Raw genomic sequence first — 21824 nt, forward strand, 5'->3', positions numbered from 1 at the left:
CCACCACGCTCACCGCCACGCTCACCACCTCGCACGCTCACCACCACGCTCACCACCACGCTCACCACCACGCTCACCACCACGCTCACCACCACGCTCACCACCACGCTCACCACCACGCTCACCACCACCACGCTCACCACCACGCTCACCACCACGCTCACCACCTAGCACGCTCACCACCACGCTCACCACCACGCTCACCACCACGCTCACCACCACGCTCACCACCACCACGCTCACCACCACGCTCACCACCACGCTCACCACCACGCTCACCACCACGCTCACCACCTCGCTCACCGCCACGCTCACCGCCACGCTCACCACCACGCTCACCACCACGCTCACCACCACGCTCACCACCACGCTCACCACCACGCTCACCACCACGCTCACCACCACGCTCACCACCACGCTCACCACCACGCTCACCACCACCACGCTCACCACCACGCTCACCACCACGCTCACCACCACGCTCACCACCACGCTCACCACCACGCTCACCACCACGCTCACCACCACGCTCACCACCACGCTCACCACCACGCTCACCACCACGCTCACCACCACGCTCACCACCTCGCTCACCACCTCGCTCACCACCTCGCTCACCACCACGCTCACCACCACGCTCACCACCATGCTCACACGCTCACCACCACGCTCACACGCTCACCACCACGCTCACCACCACGCTCACCACCACGCTCACCACCACGCTCACCACCACGCTCACCACCACCACGCTCACCACTCACCACCACCACCACGCTCACCACCACGCTCACCACCACCACGCTCACCACCACGCTCACCACCACGCTCACCACCTCGCTCACCACCACGCTCACCACCTCGCTCACCACCACGCTCACCACCTCGCTCACCACCACGCTCACCACTCACCACCACCACCACGCTCACCACCACGCTCACCGCCATGCTCACCACCTCGCACGCTCACCACCACGCTCACCACCACGCTCACCACCTCGCTCACCACCACGCTCACCACCACGCTCACCACCACGCTCACCACCTCGCTCACCACCACGCTCACCACTCACCACCACCACCACGCTCACCACCACGCTCACCGCCATGCTCACCACCTCGCACGCTCACCACCACGCTCACCACCACGCTCACCACCACGCTCACCACCACCACGCTCACCACCACCACGCTCACCACCACCACGCTCACCACCACCACGCTCACCATCCCGCATGCTCACCACGCTCACCACCACGCTCACCACCACGCTCACCACCACGCTCACCACCACGCTCACCACCACCACGCTCACCACCACGCTCACCACGCTCACCACCACGCTCACCACCACGCTCACCACCTCGCTCACCACCACGCTCACCACCCACCACCACCACGCTCACCACCACGCTCACCACCACGCTCACCACCACGCTCACCACCACGCTCACCACCACGCTCACCACCACGCTCACCACCACGCTCACCACCACGCTCACCACCACCACGCTCACCACCACGCTCACCACCACGCTCACCACCTCGCATGCTCACCGCCTAGCACGCTCACCACCACGCTCACCACCACGCTCACCACCACGCTCACCACCACCACGCTCACCACCACCACGCTCACCACCACGCTCACCACCACGCTCACCACCTCGCTCACCGTCACGCTCACCGCCACGCTCACCACCACGCTCACCACCACGCTCACCACCACGCTCACCACCACGCTCACCACCACGCTCACCACCACGCTCACCACCACGCTCACCACCACGCTCACCACCACCACGCTCACCACCACGCTCACCACCACGCTCACCACCACGCTCACCACCACGCTCACCACCACGCTCACCACCACGCTCACCACCACGCTCACCACCACGCTCACCACCTCGCTCACCACCTCGCTCACCACCTCGCTCACCACCACGCTCACCACCACGCTCACCACCATGCTCACACGCTCACCACCACGCTCACACGCTCACCACCACGCTCACCACCACGCTCACCACCACGCTCACCACCACGCTCACCACCACGCTCACCACCACCACGCTCACCACTCACCACCACCACCACGCTCACCACCACGCTCACCACCACCACGCTCACCACCACGCTCACCACCTCGCTCACCACCACGCTCACCACCTCGCTCACCACCACGCTCACCACCTCGCTCACCACCACGCTCACCACTCACCACCACCACCACGCTCACCACCACGCTCACCGCCATGCTCACCACCTCGCACGCTCACCACCACGCTCACCACCACGCTCACCACCTCGCTCACCACCACGCTCACCACCACGCTCACCACCACGCTCACCACCACGCTCACCACCTCGCTCACCACCACGCTCACCACTCACCACCACCACCACGCTCACCACCACGCTCACCGCCATGCTCACCACCTCGCACGCTCACCACCACGCTCACCACCACGCTCACCACCACGCTCACCACCACCACGCTCACCACCACCACGCTCACCACCACCACGCTCACCACCACCACGCTCACCATCCCGCATGCTCACCACGCTCACCACCACGCTCACCACCACGCTCACCACCACGCTCACCACCACGCTCACCACCACGCTCACCACCACCACGCTCACCACCACGGTCACACGCTGACCACCACGCTGACACCACGGTGTGTGTGTGTAGTGTGTAGTGTGTGTGTGTAGTGTGTGTGTGTGTGGTGTGTGTGTGTGTGTAGTGTGTGTGTGCGTATACGTGTGTGTGTGTGTAGTGTGTGTGGTGTGTGTGTAGTGTGTGTGGTGTGTGTGTAGTGTGTGTGTGTGTGTGTAGTGTGTGTGTGTGTGGTGTGTGTGTGTAGTGTGTAGTGTGTGTGTGTGTGTTGTGTGTGTGTGTGTGTGTAGTGTGTAGTGTGTGTGGTGTGTGTGTGTAGTGTGTGTGTGCGTATACGTGTGGGTGTGTGTGTAGTGTGTGTGGTGTGTGTGTAGTGTGTGTGGTGTGTGTGTGTGTGGTGTGTGTGTAGTGTGTGTGTGGTGTGTGTGGTGTGTGGTGTGTGTGTGTGTGTACGTGTGTGTACGTGTGTGTACGTGTGTGTACGTGTGTGTGTAGTGTGTGTGTGTAGTGTGTGTGTGTAGTGTGTGTGTAGTGTGTGTGTGTAGTGTGTGTGTGTGTGGTGTGTGTGTAGTGTGTGTGTAGTGTGTGTGTGTAGTGTGTGTGTGTGTAGTGTGTGTGTGTGTGGTGTGTGTGTGTAGTGTGTGTGTGTGTGTAGTGTGTGTGGTGTGTGTGTAGTGTGTGTGGTGTGTGTGTGTAGTGTGTGTGGTGTGTGTGTGTGTGGTGTGTGTGTAGTGTGTGTGTGTACGTGTGTGTGTGTACGTGTGTGTGTGTGGTGTGTGTGTGTAGTGTGTGTGTGTACGTGTGTGTGTGTGTAGTGTGTGTGTGTAGTGTATGTGTGTGTAGTGTGTGTGTGTGTGTGAAGTGTGTGTGTAGTGTGTGTGTGTAGTGTGTGTGTGTGTGTAGTGTGTGTGTGTAGTGTGTGTGTGGGTTTGTGTGTGTAGTGTGTGTAGTGTGTGTGTAGTATGTGTGTGTGTAGTGTGTGTGTGTGTAGTGTGTGTAGTGTGTGTGTGTGTAGTGTGTGTGTGTGTTGTGTGTGTAGTGTGTGTGTAGTGTGTGTGTGTGTAGTGTGTGTGTACGTGTGTGTAGTGTGTGTAGTGTGTGTGTACGTGTGTGTAGTGTGTGTGTAGTGTGTGTGTGTGTAGTGTGTGTGTGTGTTGTGTGTGGTGTGTGTAGTGTGTGTGTGTGTAGTGTGTGTGTGGTGTGTGTGTACGTGTGTGTAGTGTGTGTGGTGTGTGTGCGTGTGTGTGTGTGTAGCGTGTGTGTGTAGTGTGTGTGTGTGCATGTGTGTGTGCGTGCGTGTGTAGTGTGTGCGTGTGTGTGTGTCTGTGTGTGTGTGTCTGTGTGTGTGTGTCTGTGTGTGCGTGGTGTGCGTGTGTGTAGTGTGTGTGCGCGTGTGTGTGTAGTGTGTGTGTGTGTCTGTGTGTGTGTGTCTGTGTGTGTGTGTACGTGTGTGCGTGCGTGTGTGTGTGTGTGTGCGCGCGCGAGCGAGCGAGCGACCTTTAACCCCGGCGGATCAGGCGCATGCTGCGAGGGGGGCGGGCAGCCGCGCAGCGATTGGCTGAGGCGGGAGACGAGGTCGTAGGTCGCGACGTCTGTCCTGGGCACTCCGTAAGTGCCCAGGATGGGATCTGCCACGGCGATAACAGAGCCCGATTTTTATTTAAAAAATAAATAAAAACATATATACATCGTTCATTACGATTTAAAGCTTTCGTGACTGCAATGATTCATCTTCTTTGGTTCTTTCGGTAAAGCCACCACCACCACCACGTAGAATGAAAATAAAATAACAAATTGATAAAATAAAATAACACAATAACAATAAAATTCTCGCGACGTTTCGGCCACAACACAAGCGGCCTTCATCAGGTGAAGGGGGCGAGACTGTCTGGGTAGGACAGCGCTGGAGTGAAAGAGCCACGTTCAGATCACGGCCTTTAAGCTTAGAGTCGCGGCATCTCTTCAGAAAGGTGAGAGACTCGATTAGTTGAGCCTTCTTATCCCGGAGTCTGTTGAATGATCTTAAGGATGTGTGGAATCCCTCCCCGTAGAGGCGGTTAAATTTCGATTTAAAGCTTTCGTGACTGCAATGATTCATCTTCTTTGGTTCTTTCAGTAAAGTCACCACCACCACCACGTAGAATGAGAATAAAATAACAAATTGATAAAATAAAATAACACAATAACAATAAAATTCTCGCGACGTTTCGGCCACAACACAAGCGGCCTTCATCAGGTGAAGGGGGCGAGACTGTCTGGTAGGACAGCGCTGGAGTGAAAGAGCCACGTTCAGATCATGGCCTTTAAGCTTAGAGTCGCGGCATCTCTTCAGAAAGGTGAGAGACTCGATTAGTTGAGCCTTCTTATCCCGGAGTCTGTTGAATGATCTTAAGGATGTGTGGAATCCCTCCCCGTAGAGGCGGTTAAATTTCGATTTAAAGCTTTCGTGACTGCAATGATTCATCTTCTTTGGTTCTTTCGGTAAAGTCACCACCACGTAGAATGATAATAAAATAACAAATTGATAAAATAAAATAACACAATAATATTCTCGCGACGTTTCGGCCACAACACAAGCGGCCTTCATCAGGTGAAGGGGGCGAGACTGTCTGGTAGGACAGCGCTGGAGTGAAAGAGCCACGTTCAGATCACGGCCTTTAAGCTTAGAGTCGCAGTCACGAAAACTTTAAATCGAAATTTAACCGCCACTACGGGGAGGGATTCCACACATCCTTAAGATCATTCAACAGACTCCGGGATAAGAAGGCTCAACTAATCGAGTCTCTCACCTTTCTGAAGAGATGCCGCGACTCTAAGCTTAAAGGCCGTGATCTGAACGTGGCTCTTCCACTCCAGCGCTGTCCTACCCAGACAGTCTCGCCCCCTTCACCTGATGAAGGCCGCTTGTGTTGTGGCCGAAACGTCGTGAGAATTATTATCGTGTTATTTTATTTTATCAATTTATTATTTTATTATCATTCTACGTGGTGGTGACTTTACCGAAAGAACCAAAGAAGATCGTTCGACACCAAATGCTACGAGCACCTTGCCACGGCCGATGTAACAAACGCATCAAGTCGTGATAATGAACGTGTGTGTGTGTGTGTGTGCGCGTCGCTCCAAGTCTCCACGAAGCTTTACGAGTCTCCACTAATACAACGTCGTCATCATCGTCATCATTGTCATCGTCGTCATCGTCGTCATCATCGTCATCATCGTCAGCGACACTGTCATCGTCGTCAGCGTCATCATCAGCGTCGTCATCGCCATCATCAGCGTCGTCATCGCCATCCTCATCATCATCAGCATCATCATCAGCGTCGTCATCAGCGTCGTCATGATCATCATCAGCATCGTCAGCGTCATCATCAGCGTCGTCATCGCCATCATCAGCGTCAGCATCATCGTCATCATCATCATCGCCATCCTCCTCATCATCATCAGCGTTATCATCATCATCAGCGTCGTCATCGTCATCATCAGCGTCGTCATCGTCAACATCAGCGTCGTCATCGTCATCATCAGCGTCGTCATCGTCATCATCAGCGTCGTCATCGTCGCCATCCTCCTCATCATCGTCATCATCAGCGTCATCATCATCATTGCCATCCTCTTCATCATCGTCAGCGTCATCGTCAACATCAGCGTCATCATCGCCATCCTCCTCATCATCATCATCGCCATCCTCCTCATCATCATCCTCCTCATCATCATCATCGTCAACATCATCGTCATCATCATCAGACTCCTCCTCCTCGAACGAGGTGAGTGATGTGAGTCCACCCACCCCCCGCCCACTCCGCTCCACGCCCCTCAACCCGTTGTTACCTTTTGCCGTTGCCGCGATTGGACGAGCCGGGTCAGGTGACGGGTCAGGTGACGGGTCAGGTGACGGGTCAGGTGACGGCAGCGGAGCGACGCGGTTGGTCGACCCGGGCCGGCGGACCGCCTGCCGAGGATCCTCGGCGGGGGCTGGCGGTCCGTCGCCTGGGGAGAGCGGAGACTCCACGTTAGTGTGGCCGGGGGAAAGGACGTCCGACCGTCCCGACCGTCCCGACCGCAGCATTGTCCAGGGGCGGGCAGCCGGATCGCAACCAGCAACCAGCAACCACCAACAATCATCAACCAACAACAAACAACGAACAACCATCAACCACCAACAAACATCAACCACCACCATCAACCAGCAACCACCAACAAACATCAATCACCACCACCATCAATCACCAACCACCAACCATCAACCACCAACCACCAACCACCACCATCAACCATCAACCACCACCACCATCAACCACCAACAACAACCATCAACCACCACCACCATCAACCACCAACCACCATCAACCACCATCAACCACCAACCACCACCAACCACCAATCACCAGCGACCACCACCAACCACCACCACCAGCCACCAACCACCAACAACGAACAACCCACAACCAACCACCACCAACCACCATCAACGAACCACCAACCACCACCAACAACCAACCACCAACCATCGTGTGTGGGGCTGTCGCCACCCCCCCCCCCCGTGCCCCCCCCCACGTGCCCCCCCCACGTGTCCCCCCCACCCCACCCCCCCCCCCCGTGCCCCCCACCCCCACGTGTCCCCCCCCCCCCCACGTACCCCCCCCCGTGACGTCCAGTTCCTGCAGCTGCTTCTGCAGCGCCTCCAGCTGCAGCCGCAGCCTCTCGCCTCCATCAGGGAGGGCGGTCACGTGGGCGGTCCTCAGCGTCATCTCACACACACAGACACAGCCAAAGTAGCCCAGGTAGCCTCTACACACGATGTAGGGGCAAGTGCTGTCAGTAGCAGCACCTACACACACACACAGACAAAGGTAGCCCAGGTAGCCTCTACACACGCTAGGGGCAAGTGCTGTCAGTAGCGAGTAGCAGCACCTACACACACACAGACAAAGGTAGCCCAGGTAGCCTCTACAAGATGTAGGGGCAAGTGCTGTCAGTAGCAGCACCTACACACACACACAGACACAGACAAAGGTAGCCCAGGTAGCCTCTCGCCTCCATCAGGGAGGGCGGTCACGTGGGCGGTCCTCAGCGTCATCTCACACACACAGACACAGCCAAAGGTAGCCCAGGTAGCCTCTACACACGCTAGGGGCAAGTGCTGTCAGTAGCAGCACCTACACACACAGACACAGACAAAGGTAGCCCAGGTAGCCTCTCGCCTCCATCAGGGAGGGCGGTCACGTGGGCGGTCCTCAGCGTCATCTCACACACACAGACACAGACAAAGGTAGCCCAGGTAGCCTCTACACACGCTAGGGGCAAGTGCTGTCAGTAGCAGCACCTACACACGCAGACACAGACAAAGGTAGCCCAGGTAGCCTCTCGCCTCCATCAGGGAGGGCGGTCACGTGGGCGGTCCTCAGCGTCATCTCACACACACAGACACAGCCAAAGTAGCCCAGGTAGCCTCTACACACGCTAGGGGCAAGTGCTGTTAGCAGCGAGTAGCAGCATCTACACACACACAGACACAGACAAAGGTAGCCCAGGTAGCCTCTACACACGCTAGGGGCAAGTGCTGTCAGTAGCAGCACCTACACACACAGACACAGACAAAGGTAGCCCAGGTAGCCTCTCGCCTCCATCAGGGAGGGCGGTCACGTGGGCGGTCCTCAGCGTCATCTCACACACACACAGACACAGCCAAAGTAGCCCAGGTAGCCTCTACACACGCTAGGGGCAAGTGCTGTCAGTAGCAGCACCTACACACACACAGACAAAGGTAGCCCAGGTAGCCTCTCGCCTCCATCAGGGAGGGCGGTCACGTGGGCGGTCCTCAGCGTCATCTCACGCACACACAGACACAGCCAAAGTAGCCCAGGTAGCCTCTACACACGCTAGGGGCAAGTGCTGTGTCAGTAGCGAGTAGCAGCACCTACACACACAGACACAGACAAAGGTAGCCCAGGTAGCCTCTCGCCTCCATCAGGCAGGGCGGTCACGTGGGCGGTCCTCAGCGTCATCTCACACACACACAGACACAGCCAAAGTAGCCCAGGTAGCCTCTACACACGCTAGGGGCAAGTGCTGTCAGTAGCAGCACCTACACACACACAGACAAAGGTAGCCCAGGTAGCCTCTCGCCTCCATCAGGGAGGGCGGTCACGTGGGCGGTCCTCAGCGTCATCTCACACACACACAGACACAGCCAAAGTAGCCCAGGTAGCCTCTACACACGCTAGGGGCAAGTGCTGTCAGTAGCAGCACCTACACACACACAGACAAAGGTAGCCCAGGTAGCCTCTCGCCTCCATCAGGGAGGGCGGTCACGTGGGCGGTCCTCAGCGTCATCTCACACACACACAGACACAGCCAAAGTAGCCCAGGTAGCCTCTACACACGCTAGGGGCAAGTGCTGTGTCAGTAGCGAGTAGCAGCACCTACACACACAGACACAGACAAAGGTAGCCCAGGTAGCCTCTCGCCTCCATCAGGCAGGGCGGTCACGTGGGCGGTCCTCAGCGTCATCTCACACACACACAGACACAGCCAAAGTAGCCCAGGTAGCCTCTACACACGCTAGGGGCAAGTGCTGTCAGTAGCAGCACCTACACACACAGACAAAGGTAGCCCAGGTAGCCTCTCGCCTCCATCAGGGAGGGCGGTCACGTGGGCGGTCCTCAGCGTCATCTCACACACACACAGACACAGCCAAAGTAGCCCAGGTAGCCTCTACAGGATGTATGGGCAAGTGCTGTCAGTAGCAGCACCTACACACACACACAGACAAAGGTACCCCAGGTAGCCTCTCGCCTCCATCAGGGAGGGCGGTCACGTGGGCGGTCCTCAACGTCATCTCACACACACACAGACAAAGGTACCCCAGGTAGCCTCTACAAGATGTAGGGGCAAGTGCTGTCAGTAGCAGCACCTACACACACACACAGACACAGACAAAGGTAGCCCAGGTAGCCTCTCGCCTCCATCGGGGAGGGCGGTCACGTGGGCGGTCCTCAGCGTCATCTCACACACACAGACACAGCCAAAGTAGCCCAGGTAGCCTCTACACACGCTAGGGGCAAGTGCTGTCAGTAGCAGCACCTACACACACACAGACAAAGGTAGCCCAGGTAGCCTCTCGCCTCCATCAGGGAGGGCGGTCACGTGGGCGGTCCTCAGCGTCATCTCACACACACACAGACAAAGGTAGCCCAGGTAGCCTCTAGCAGGGCTGTAGGGGCAAGTGCTGTCAGTAGCAGCACCTACACATACAGACACAGACACAGACACCCCAGGTAGCCACTACAAGATGTAGGGGCAAGTGCTGTTAGTAGCGAGTAGCAGCACCTACACACACACAGACACAGACAAAGGTAGCCCAGGTAGCCTCTACACACGCTAGGGGCAAGTGCTGTCAGTAGCAGCACCTACACACACACACACACACAGACAAAGGTAGCCCAGGTAGCCTCTACAGGATGTAGGGGCAAGTGCTGTCAGCAGCGAGTAGCAGCACCTACACACACAGACACAGACAAAGGTAGCCTAGGTAGCCTCTACAGGATGTAGGGGCAAGTGCTGTCAGTAGCGAGTAGCAGCACCTACACACACACACAGACACAGACAAAGGTCCCCCGTGTAGCCTCTACAGGATGTAGGGGCAAGTGCTGTTAGTAGCGAGTAGCAGCACCTACACACACACAGACACAGACAAAGGTAGCCCAGGTAGCCTCTACAGGATGTAGGGGCAAGTGCTGTCAGTAGCAGCACCTACACACACACAGACAAAGGTAGCCCAGGTAGCCTCTACAAGATGTAGGGGCAAGTGCTGTCAGTAGCGAGTAGCAGCACCTACACACACACACAGACACAGACAAAGGTAGCCCAGGTAGCCTCTACAAGATGTAGGGGCAAGTGCTGTCAGTAGCGAGTAGCAGCACCTACACACACACACACAGACAAAGGTAGCCCAGGTAGCCTCTACAAGATGTAGGGGCAAGTGCTGTCAGTAGCGAGTAGCAGCACCTACACACACACACACACAGACACAGACAAAGGTAGCCCAGGTAGCCTCTACAGGATGTAGGGGCAAGTGCTGTCAGCAGCGAGTAGCAGCACCTACACACACACACAGACAAAGGTAGCCCAGGTAGCCTCTACACACGCTAGGGGCAAGTGCTGTCAGTAGCAGCACCTACACACAGACACAGACAAAGGTACCCCAGGTAGCCTCTACACACGCTAGGGGCAAGTGCTGTCAGTAGCGAGTAGCAGCACCTACACACACACAGACAAAGGTAGCCCAGGTAGCCTCTACACACGCTAGGGGCAAGTGCTGTCAGTAGCGAGTAGCAGCACCTACACACACACACAGACACAGCCAAAGGTAGCCCAGGTAGCCTCTACAAGATGTAGGGGCAAGTGCTGTCAGTAGCAGCACCTACACACACACACAGACACAGACAAAGGTAGCCCAGGTAGCCTCTAGCAGGGCTGTAGGGTCAAGTGCTGTCAGTAGCAGCACCTACACACACAGACAAAGGTAGCCCAGGTAGCCTCTAACAGGATGTAGGGGCAAGTGCTGTCAGTAGCGAGTAGCAGCACCTACACAGACACAGACAAAGGTACCCCGTGTAGCCTCTACAGGATGTAGGGGCAAGTGCTGTCAGTAGCGAGTAGCAGCACCTACACACAGGCAAAGGTACCCCGTGTAGCCTCTACACACGCTAGGGGCAAGTGCTGTTAGTAGCGAACCCACGACCTCCCGCGTACCCGGCGAGGTAGTCAACATCTCATAGCCACCACCACCACCTCCACCGCCACCACCACCACCACCCCCACCATCACCACCCCCACCGCCACCAACCACCACCACCACCACTCACACCACCACCACCACCCCCACCACCACTCACACCACCACCACCCCCACGCCTCTCACCATTGTCCTCTGCACCTCGCTCACGATGCTGTTCCTGTCGAGAGCGGCCGGGCGAGGCTGCGGCTGGCCGCCGCCACCACCACCACGGATGTTGTTCTGTTGTGGCGGTTGTTGTTGTTGTGGCGGTTGTTGTTGTTGTGGTTGTTGTTGTGGTTGTTGTTGTGGTTGTTGTTGTTGTGTCGCCCGCGGGGCGAATCCGGCAAACGAAGTGAGCGGGCGCTGCGTGGCCCTGGGGGCCGCGGCGATTTGACGGCTCGCGGAGAGTTTTGTGACGTCGTCGTCGCCTCTAGGGGCCGCGGCGATTTGACGGCTCGCGGAGGGTTTCGCGACGTCATCGTCGTCGCCCCTGGGGGCCGCGGCGATTTGACGGCTCGCGGAGGGTTTTGTGACGTCGTCGTCGCCCCTGGGGGCCGCGGCGATTTGACGGCTCGCGGAGGGTTTTGTGACGTCGCCCCTGGGGGCCGCGGCGATTTGAAGACTCGCGGAGGGTTTCGTGACGACGTCATTGTCGCCTCTAGGGGCCGCGGCGATTTGACGGCTCGCGGAGGGTTTTGTGACGACGTTGTCGCCTCTAGGGGCCGCGGCGATTTGACGGCTCGCGGAGGGTTTTGTGACGACGTCGTTGCCCCTGGGGGCCGCGGCGATTTGACGGCTCGCGGAGGGTTTCGTGACGTCGTCGTTGTCGCCTCTAGGGGCCGCGGCGATTTGACGGCTCGCGACGCGGCCCCCGGGGAGCGAGCTGGCGAGGCAGGGCTTAGGGACCGAGTCAAACTTCTCCTCCCCGTCGGCTCCACCGCTCGAGCCGGCCCCGGGGTCCGCGGCGATTTCCTCGCCGGGTCGAGCCGCGGGGGCGTCCGCGACCTTCCCACAATCCCCGGCGGCCGCCCCCTTCCCATCATCCTCCTCCTCCGGTCTGACCCGGAAGGGGTTTCTCTCTGTGGGCCGGGTCAAAGGTCGAGCAGGAGGTCGGTCCAGGGTCGGATCCTGGGAAGGCACACACACACACACCGTGAACCCAGCCACACGGCCACAGTGAACCCAGCCACACGCCACCGTGAACACAGCCACATGGCCACCGTGAACCCAGCCACACGGCCGCCGTGAACCCAGCCACACGGCCATCATAAACACAGCCACACAGCCATCGTGAACACAGAGACACGGTCACCGTAAACCCAGCCACACGGCCACCGTGAACCCACCCACATGGTCACCGTAAACCCAGCCACACGGCCATCGTGAACTCAGCCACACGGCCATCGTGAACCCAGTCACACGGCCATCGTGAACCCAGCCACACGGCCACCTTGAACCCAGGCACACGGTCACAGTGAACCCAGCCACACGGCCACCGTGAACCCAGCCACACGGCCATCGTGAACTCAGCCACACGGCCACCGTGAACCCAGCCACACGGCCACCGTGAACTCAGCCACACGGCCATCGTGAACACAACCACACGGCCATCGTGAACCCAGCCACACGGACATCGTGAACCCAGAGACACGGCCACCGTGAACCCAGCCACACGGACATCGTGAACCCAGCCACACGGCCATCGTGAACCCAGCCACACGGCCATCGTGAACCCAGCCACACGGCCATCTTGAACCCAGCCACACGGCCATCGTGAACAGAGACACGGCCACCGTGAACCCAGCCACACGGCCATCGTGAACCCAGCCACACGGCCATCGTGAACACAGCCACACGGCCATCGTGAACCCAACCACACGGTCACCGTGAAACCAGCCACACGGCCACCGTGAACCCAGCCACACGGCCACCGTGAACCCAGCCACACGGTCACCGTGAACCCAGCCACACGGCCACAGTGAACCCAGCCACAAGGCCACCGTGAACCCAGCCACACGGCCACAGAGAACCCAGCCACACGGCCATCGTGAACCCAGCCACACGGACATCGTGAACCCAGAGACACGGCCACCGTGAACCCAGCCACACGGCCACCGTGAACCCAGCCACACGGCCACCGTGAACTCAGCCACACGGCCATCGTGAACCCAGCCACACGGCCATCGTGAACCCAGCCACACGGCCATCGTGAACCCAGCCACACGGCCACCGTGAACTCAGCCACACAGCCATCGTGAACCCAGCCACACAGCCGTCGTGAACCCAGCCACACGGCCATCGTGAACCCAACCACACGACCGTGAACCCAGCCACACGGCCACCGTGAACCCAGCCACACGGCCACCGTGAACCCAGGCACACGGCCACCGTGAACCCAGCCACACGGCCACCGTGAACCCAGCCACACGGCCACCGTGAACCCAGCCACACGGCCACCGTGAACCCAGCCACACGGCCATCGTGAACCCAGCCACACGGCCACAGTGAACCCAGAGACATGGCCACCGTGAACCCAGCCACACGGCCATCATAAACACAGCCACACGGCCATCGTGAACACAGAGACACGGTCACCGTAAACCCAGCCACACGGCCACCGTGAACCCAGCCACACGGCCACAGTGAACCCAGCCACACGGCCACAGTGAACCCAGCCACACGGCCACCGTGAACCCAGCCACACGGCCACAGTGAACCCAGCCACACGGCCACCGTGAAACCAGCCACACGGTCACAGTGAACCCAGCCACACGGCCACCGTGAACTCAGCCACACGGCCATCGTGAACACAACCACACGGCCATCGTGAACCCAGCCACACGGACATCGTGAACCCAGAGACACGGCCACCGTGAACCCAGCCACACGGACATCGTGAACCCAGCCACACGGCCATCGTGAACCCAGCCACACGGCCATCGTGAACCCAGCCACACGGCCATCTTGAACACAGCCACACGGCCATCGTGAACCCAGCCACACGGCCATCGTGAACACAGAGACACGGCCACCGTGAACCCAGCCACACGGCCATCGTGAACAGAGACACGGCCACCGTGAACCCAGCCACACGGCCATCGTGAACCCAGCCACACGGCCATCGTGAACACAGCCACACGGCCATCGTGAACCCAACCACACGGTCACCGTGAAACCAGCCACACGGCCACCGTGAACCCAGCCACACGGCCACCGTGAACCCAGCCACACGGTCACCGTGAACCCAGCCACACGGCCACAGTGAACCCAGCCACAAGGCCACCGTGAACCCAGCCACACGGCCACAGAGAACCCAGCCACACGGCCATCGTGAACCCAGCCACACGGACATCGTGAACCCAGAGACACGGCCACCGTGAACCCAGCCACACGGCCACCGTGAACCCAGCCACACGGCCACCGTGAACCCAGCCACACGGCCACCGTGAACTCAGCCACACGGCCATCGTGAACCCAGCCACACGGCCATCGTGAACCCAGCCACACGGCCATCGTGAACCCAGCCACACGGCCACCGTGAACTCAGCCACACAGCCGTCGTGAACCCAGCCACACAGCCGTCGTGAACCCAGCCACACGGCCATCGTGAACCCAACCACACGACCGTGAACCCAGCCACACGGCCACCGTGAACCCAGCCACACGGCCACCGTGAACCCAGGCACACGGCCACCGTGAACCCAGGCACACGGCCACCGTGAACCCAGCCACACGGCCACCGTGAACCCAGCCACACGGCCACCGTGAACCCAGCCACACGGCCATCGTGAACCCAGCCACACGGCCACAGTGAACCCAGAGACATGGCCACCGTGAACCCAGCCACACGGCCATCATAAACACAGCCACACGGCCATCGTGAACACAGAGACACGGTCACCGTAAACCCAGCCACACGGCCACCGTGAACCCAGCCACACGCCACCGTGAACTCAGCCACACGGCCACCGTGAACACAGCCACACGGCCATCGTGAACTCAGCCACACGGCCATCGTGAACACAGCCACACGGCCACAGTGAACCCAGCCACATGGCCACAGTGAACCCAGCCACACGGCCACGGTGAACCCAGCCACACGGCCACAGTGAACCCAGCCACACGGCCATCATGAACCCAGCCACACGGCCACCGTGTACAGAGAGACACGGCCACAGTGAACCCAGAGACACGGCCACTATGAACTCAGCCACACGGCCACAGTGAACCCAGCCACACGGCCATCGTGAACCCAGCCACACGGCCACAGTGAACCCAGCCACACGGCCATCGTGAACCCAGCCACACGGCCACCGTCTACACAGAGACATGGCCACAGTGAACCCAGAGACACGGCCACCGAGAACACAGAGACACGGCCACCGTGAACCCAGCCAGACGGCCGTCGTGAACCCAGCCACACGGCCGCCGTGTGGCCCAGCCACACGGCCACAGTGAACCCAGCCACACGGCCATCGTGAACCCAGCCACACGGCCACCGTGAACCCAGCCACACGGCCGCTGTGAACCCAGCCACACGGCCACAGTGAACCCAGCCACACGGCCATCGTGAACCCAGCCACACGGACATCGTGAACCCAGAGACACGGCCACAGTGAACCCAGAGACACGGCCACTATGAACTCAGCCACACGGCCACAGTGAACCCAGCCACACGGCCATCGTGAACCCAGCCACACGGCCACAGTGAACCCAGCCACACGGCCATCGTGAACCCAGCCACACGGCCACCGTCTACACAGAGACATGGCCACAGTGAACCCAGAGACACGGCCACCGAGAACACAGAGACACGGCCACCGTGAACCCAGCCAGACGGCCGTCGTGAACCCAGCCACACGGCCGCCGTGTGGCCCAGCCACACGGCCACAGTGAACCCAGCCACACGGCCATCGTGAACCCAGCCACACGGCCACCGTGAACCCAGCCACACGGCCGCTGTGAACCCAGCCACACGGCCAGTGAACCCAGCCACACGGCCACAGTGAACCCAGCCACACGGCCATCGTGAACCCAGCCACACGGACATCGTGAACCCAGAGACACGGCCACCGTGAACCCAGCCACACGGCCACCGTGAACCCAGCCACACGGCCATCGTGAACCCAGCCACACGGCCAGTGAACACAGCCACACGGCCACCGTGAACTCAGCCACACGACCATCGTGAACCCAGCCACACGGCCATCGTGAACCCAGCCACACGGCCACCGTGAACTCAGCCACACGGCCATCGTGAACCCAGCCACACGGCAATCGTGAACCCAGCCACACGGCCACCGTGAACTCAGCCACACAGCCATCGTGAACTCAGCCACACGGCCATCGTGAACACAGCCACACGGCCATCTTGAACACAGCCACACGGCCACCGTGAACCCAGCCACACGGCCATCGTGAACACAGCCACACGGCCATCGTGAACCCAGCCACACGGCCACAGTGAACACAGAACCAGCCATCGTGAACTCAGCCACACGGCCACCGTGAACCCAGCCACACGGCCACCGTGAACCCAGCCACACGGCCACCGTGAACCCAGCCAAACGGCCATCGTGAACCCAGCCACACGGCCACCGTGAACCCAGCCACACGGCCATCGTGAACCCAGCCACACGGACATCGTGAACCCAGAGACACGGCCACCGTGAACCCAGCCACACGGCCACCGTGAACCCAGCCACACGGCCACCGTGAACTCAGCCACACGGCCATCGTGAACCCAGCCACACGGCAATCGTGAACCCAGCCACACGGCCACCGTGAACTCAGCCACACAGCCATCGTGAACCCAGCCACACAGCCATCGTGACCTCAGCCACACGGCCACCGTGAACTCAGCCACACGGTCATCGTGAACACAGCCACACGGCCATCTTGAACACAGCCACACGGCCATCGTGAACCCAGCCACACGGCCATCGTGAACACAGAGACACGGCCACCGTGAACCCAGCCACACGGCCATCGTGAACAGAGACACGGCCACCGTGAACCCAGCCACACGGCCATCGTGAACACAGCCACACGGCCATCGTGAACCCAGCCACACGGCCACCGTGAACCCAGCCACACGGTCACCGTGAACCCAGCCACACGGCCACCGTGAACCCAGAGACACGGCCACAGTGAACACAGAGACACGGCCATCGTGAACCCAGCCACACGGCGACAGTGAACCCAGCCACACGGCCATAGTGAACCCAGCCACACGGCCACAGTGAACCCAGCCACACGGTCATAGTGAACCCAGCCACACGGCCATCGTGAACTCAGCCACACGGCCATCGTGAACCCAGCCACACGGCCGCCGTGAACCCAGCCACACTGCCACCGTGAACCCAGAGACACGGCCACCGTGAACCCAGCCACACGGAGACCGTGAACCCAGCCACACGGCCACCGTGAACCCAGCCACACGGCCATCGTGAACCCAGCCACACGGCCATCGTGAACCCAGCCACACGGCCATCGTGAACCCAGCCACACGGCCACAGTGAACCCAGCCACACGGCCACAGTGAACCCAGCCACACGGCCACAGTGAACCCAGCCACACGGCCATCGTGAACACAGAGACACGGCCACCGTGAACCCAGCCACACGGCCACCGTGAACCCAGCCACACGGTCGTCGTGAACACAGCCACACGGCCATCGTGAACCCAGCTACATGGCCACCGTGAACCCAGAGACACGGCCATCGTGAACCCAGCCACACGGCCATCGTGAACCCAGAGACACGGCCATCGTGAACCCAGACACACGGCCATCGTGAACCCAGCCACACGGCAATCGTGAACCCAGCCACACGGCCACCGTGTACACAGAGACACGGCCACAGTGAACCCAGAGACACGACCACTATGAACCCAGCCACACGGCCACAGTGAACCCAGAGACAGGGCCACAGTGAACCCAGCCACACGGCCATCGTGAACCCAGCCACACAACCACCGAGAACACAGAGACACGGCCACCGTGAACCCAGCCACAAGGCCACCGTGAACCCAGCCACACGGCCATCGTGAACACAGCCACACGGCCATCGTGAACCCAGCCACATGGCCACCGTGAACCCAGCCACACGGCCATCGTGAACCCAGCCACACGGCCATCGTGAACCTAGAGACACGGCCATCGTGAACCCAGCCACACGGCCATCGTGAACACAGCCACACGGCCACCGTGAACCCAGAGACACGGCCACCGTGAACCCAGCCACACGGCCATCGTGAACTCAGCCACACGGCCATCGTGAACCCAGCCACACGGCCACCGTGAACCCAGCCACACGGTCACCGTGAACCCAGCCACACGGCCACCGTGAACCCAGAGACACGGCCACAGTGAACACAGAGACACGGCCATCGTGAACCCAGCCACACGGCGACAGTGAACCCAGCCACACGGCCATAGTGAACCCAGCCACACGGCCACAGTGAACCCAGCCACACGGTCATAGTGAACCCAGCCACACGGCCATCGTGAACTCAGCCACACGGCCATCGTGAACCCAGCCACACGGCCGCCGTGAACCCAGCCACACTGCCACCGTGAACCCAGAGACACGGCCACCGTGAACCCAGCCACACGGAGACCGTGAACCCAGCCACACGGCCACCGTGAACCCAGCCACACGGCCATCGTGAACCCAGCCACACGGCCATCGTGAACCCAGCCACACGGCCATCGTGAACCCAGCCACACGGCCACAGTGAACCCAGCCACACGGCCACAGTGAACCCAGCCACACGGCCACAGTGAACCCAGCCACACGGCCATCGTGAACACAGAGACACGGCCACCGTGAACCCAGCCACACGGCCACCGTGAACCCAGCCACACGGTCGTCGTGAACACAGCCACACGGCCATCGTGAACCCAGCTACATGGCCACCGTGAACCCAGAGACACGGCCATCGTGAACCCAGCCACACGGCCATCGTGAACCCAGAGACACGGCCATCGTGAACCCAGACACACGGCCATCGTGAACCCAGCCACACGGCAATCGTGAACCCAGCCACACGGCCACCGTGTACACAGAGACACGGCCACAGTGAACCCAGAGACACGACCACTATGAACCCAGCCACACGGCCACAGTGAACCCAGAGACAGGGCCACAGTGAACCCAGCCACATGGCCATCGTGAACCCAGCCACACAACCACCGAGAACACAGAGACACGGCCACCGTGAACCCAGCCACAAGGCCACCGTGAACCCAGCCACACGGCCATCGTGAACACAGCCACACGGCCATCGTGAACCCAGCCACATGGCCACCGTGAACCCAGCCACACGGCCATCGTGAACCCAGCCACACGGCCATCGTGAACCTAGAGACACGGCCATCGTGAACCCAGCCACACGGCCATCGTGAACACAGCCACACGGCCACCGTGAACCCAGAGACACGGCCACCGTGAACCCAGCCACACGGCCATCGTGAACTCAGCCACACGGCCATCGTGAACCCAGCCACATGGCCACCGTGAACCCAGCCACACGGCCATCGTGAACCCAGCCACACGGCCATCGTGAACCTAGAGACACGGCCATCGTGAACCCAGCCACACGGCCACCGTGAACCCAGAGACACGGCCACCGTGAACCCAGCCACACGGCCACCGTGAACCCAACCACACGGTCACAGTGAACACAGCCACACGGCCATCGTGAACACAGCCACACGGCGACCGTGAACCCAGAGACACGGCCACCGTGAACCCAGCCACACGGCCACCGTGAACACAGCCACACGGCTACAGTGAACCCAGCCACACGGTCACAGTGAACACAGCCACACGGTCATCGTGAACACAGAGACACGGCCATCGTGTTACCTTCCACGGAACGCTTCCACACCACGACCGCTTCTCTTCCTTCCCTTGAGTGCATCGATAGAGAAGCCTGCAAAAAGCACCATTACATCATCATCATCATCGCCGCCATCATCATCATCATCGGCGTGTTATTTCTGCGGTGGTGCGCTCGCGTGCGCGTGTTTGGGGAGCGGTGGGCGTGCCGCTTGGCGTGTCCGTCGCTGCCACGAACCCCGGCGACCGGAGTTCGATTCCCGCTCGCGACCAGAGCCAATGACGATCATCTGAAAAGGATCCGGGGCCACCCCTAGGTCGGCTCAGCCTCCAAATGTGCAGCCGGTGCTGTGTGCAGCAAACGGCGCCACCAGGGAGACAAAGGCGGCCTTCACAGGTGCTAATCGCTAACGGCGCTTGCCACCGACGGTCTTTCAAGGCTACACGGGGGGAGCTTTGTCTTTGTGTGTTGGTGGCGGTAATGTAGTGGGGTTAGCGCCACAGCGGGAAAAAATACAAAACTCCCCCGTGTAGCCTGCAGCAGACTGTAGGGGCAAGTGCTGTTAGTAGCGAGTAGGAGCACCTACACACACCCACACACAGACAAAGGTCCCCCAGGTAGCCTCTAGCAGGGCTGTAGGGGCAAGTGCTGTTAGTAGCGAGCAGCACCTAAACACACACACAGACAAAGGTCCCCCGTGTAGCCTCTAGCAGGGCTGCAGGGTCAAGTGCTGTCAGTAGCGAGTAGCAGCACCTACACACACACGCAGACAAAGCTCCCCCAGGTAGCCTCTAACAGGGCTGCAGGGGCAAGTGCTGTCAGTAGCGAGTAGCAGCACCTACACACACACACAGACAAAGGTCCCCCAGGTAGCCTCTAACAGGGCTGTAGGGTCAAGTGCTGTCAGTAGCAGCACCTACACACACACACAGACAAAGGTCCCCCGTGTAGCCTCTAACAGGCTGTAGGGGCAAGTGATGTCAGTAGCAGGTAGCAGCACCTACACACACACAGACAAAGATCCCCCAGGTAGCCTCTAGCAGGGCTGTACGGTCAAGTGCTGTCAGGAGCAGCACCTACACACACACAGACACAGACAAAGCTCCCCCGTGTAGCCTGTGGCAGACTGTAGGGGCAAGTGCTGTCAGTAGCGAGTAGCCGCATCTACACACACACAGACAAAGCTCCCCCAGGTAGTCTCTAGCAGGCTGTAGGGAAAAGTGCTGTTAGTAGCGAGTAGCAGCACCTACACACACACACACAAAGATCCCCCAGGTAGCCTCTAACAGGGCTGTAGGGTCAAGTGCTGTTAGTAACGAGTAGCAGCACCTACACACACAGACAAAGCTCCCCCGTGTAGCCTGCAGCAGACTGTAGGGTCAAGTGCTGTCAGTAGCAGCACCTACACACACACACACAGACAAAGGTGCCCCAGGTAGCCTGCAGCAGACTGTAGGGTCAAGTGCTGTCAGTAGCAGCACCTACACACACACACACTCAGACAAAGGTGCCCCAGGTAGCCTGCAGCAGACTGTAGGGTCAAGTGTGTCAGTAGCAGCACCTACACACACAC

General features: G+C 59.9%; 1 protein-coding gene across 6 annotated transcripts in view; it reads right to left on the reverse strand.

Annotated features, from left to right (window-relative positions):
- TTF2 (transcription termination factor 2) overlaps positions 1-21824 on the reverse strand; it is a 114458-nt gene that overhangs the window by 51159 nt on the left and 41475 nt on the right. For all 6 annotated transcript variants that reach the window (XM_076059020.1, XM_076059019.1, XM_076059018.1 and 3 more), the window contains exons 5-9: positions 20278-20344; positions 11552-12535; positions 7265-7376; positions 6457-6615; positions 4126-4256 (exon numbers count right to left, since the gene is read on the reverse strand). In XM_076059020.1, the coding sequence (XP_075915135.1) occupies positions 4126-4256; positions 6457-6615; positions 7265-7376; positions 11552-12535; positions 20278-20344 (1453 nt within the window). The remainder of the gene's footprint in view (positions 1-4125; positions 4257-6456; positions 6616-7264; positions 7377-11551; positions 12536-20277; positions 20345-21824) is intronic.

Source organism: Petromyzon marinus (assembly GCF_048934315.1).
Source record: "Petromyzon marinus isolate PM22_M1 ecotype Great Lakes invasive population chromosome 84 unlocalized genomic scaffold, UKy_Petmar_22M1.pri1.0 chr84_unloc.1, whole genome shotgun sequence".
NCBI classification, from domain to species: Eukaryota; Metazoa; Chordata; class Hyperoartia; order Petromyzontiformes; family Petromyzontidae; genus Petromyzon; species Petromyzon marinus.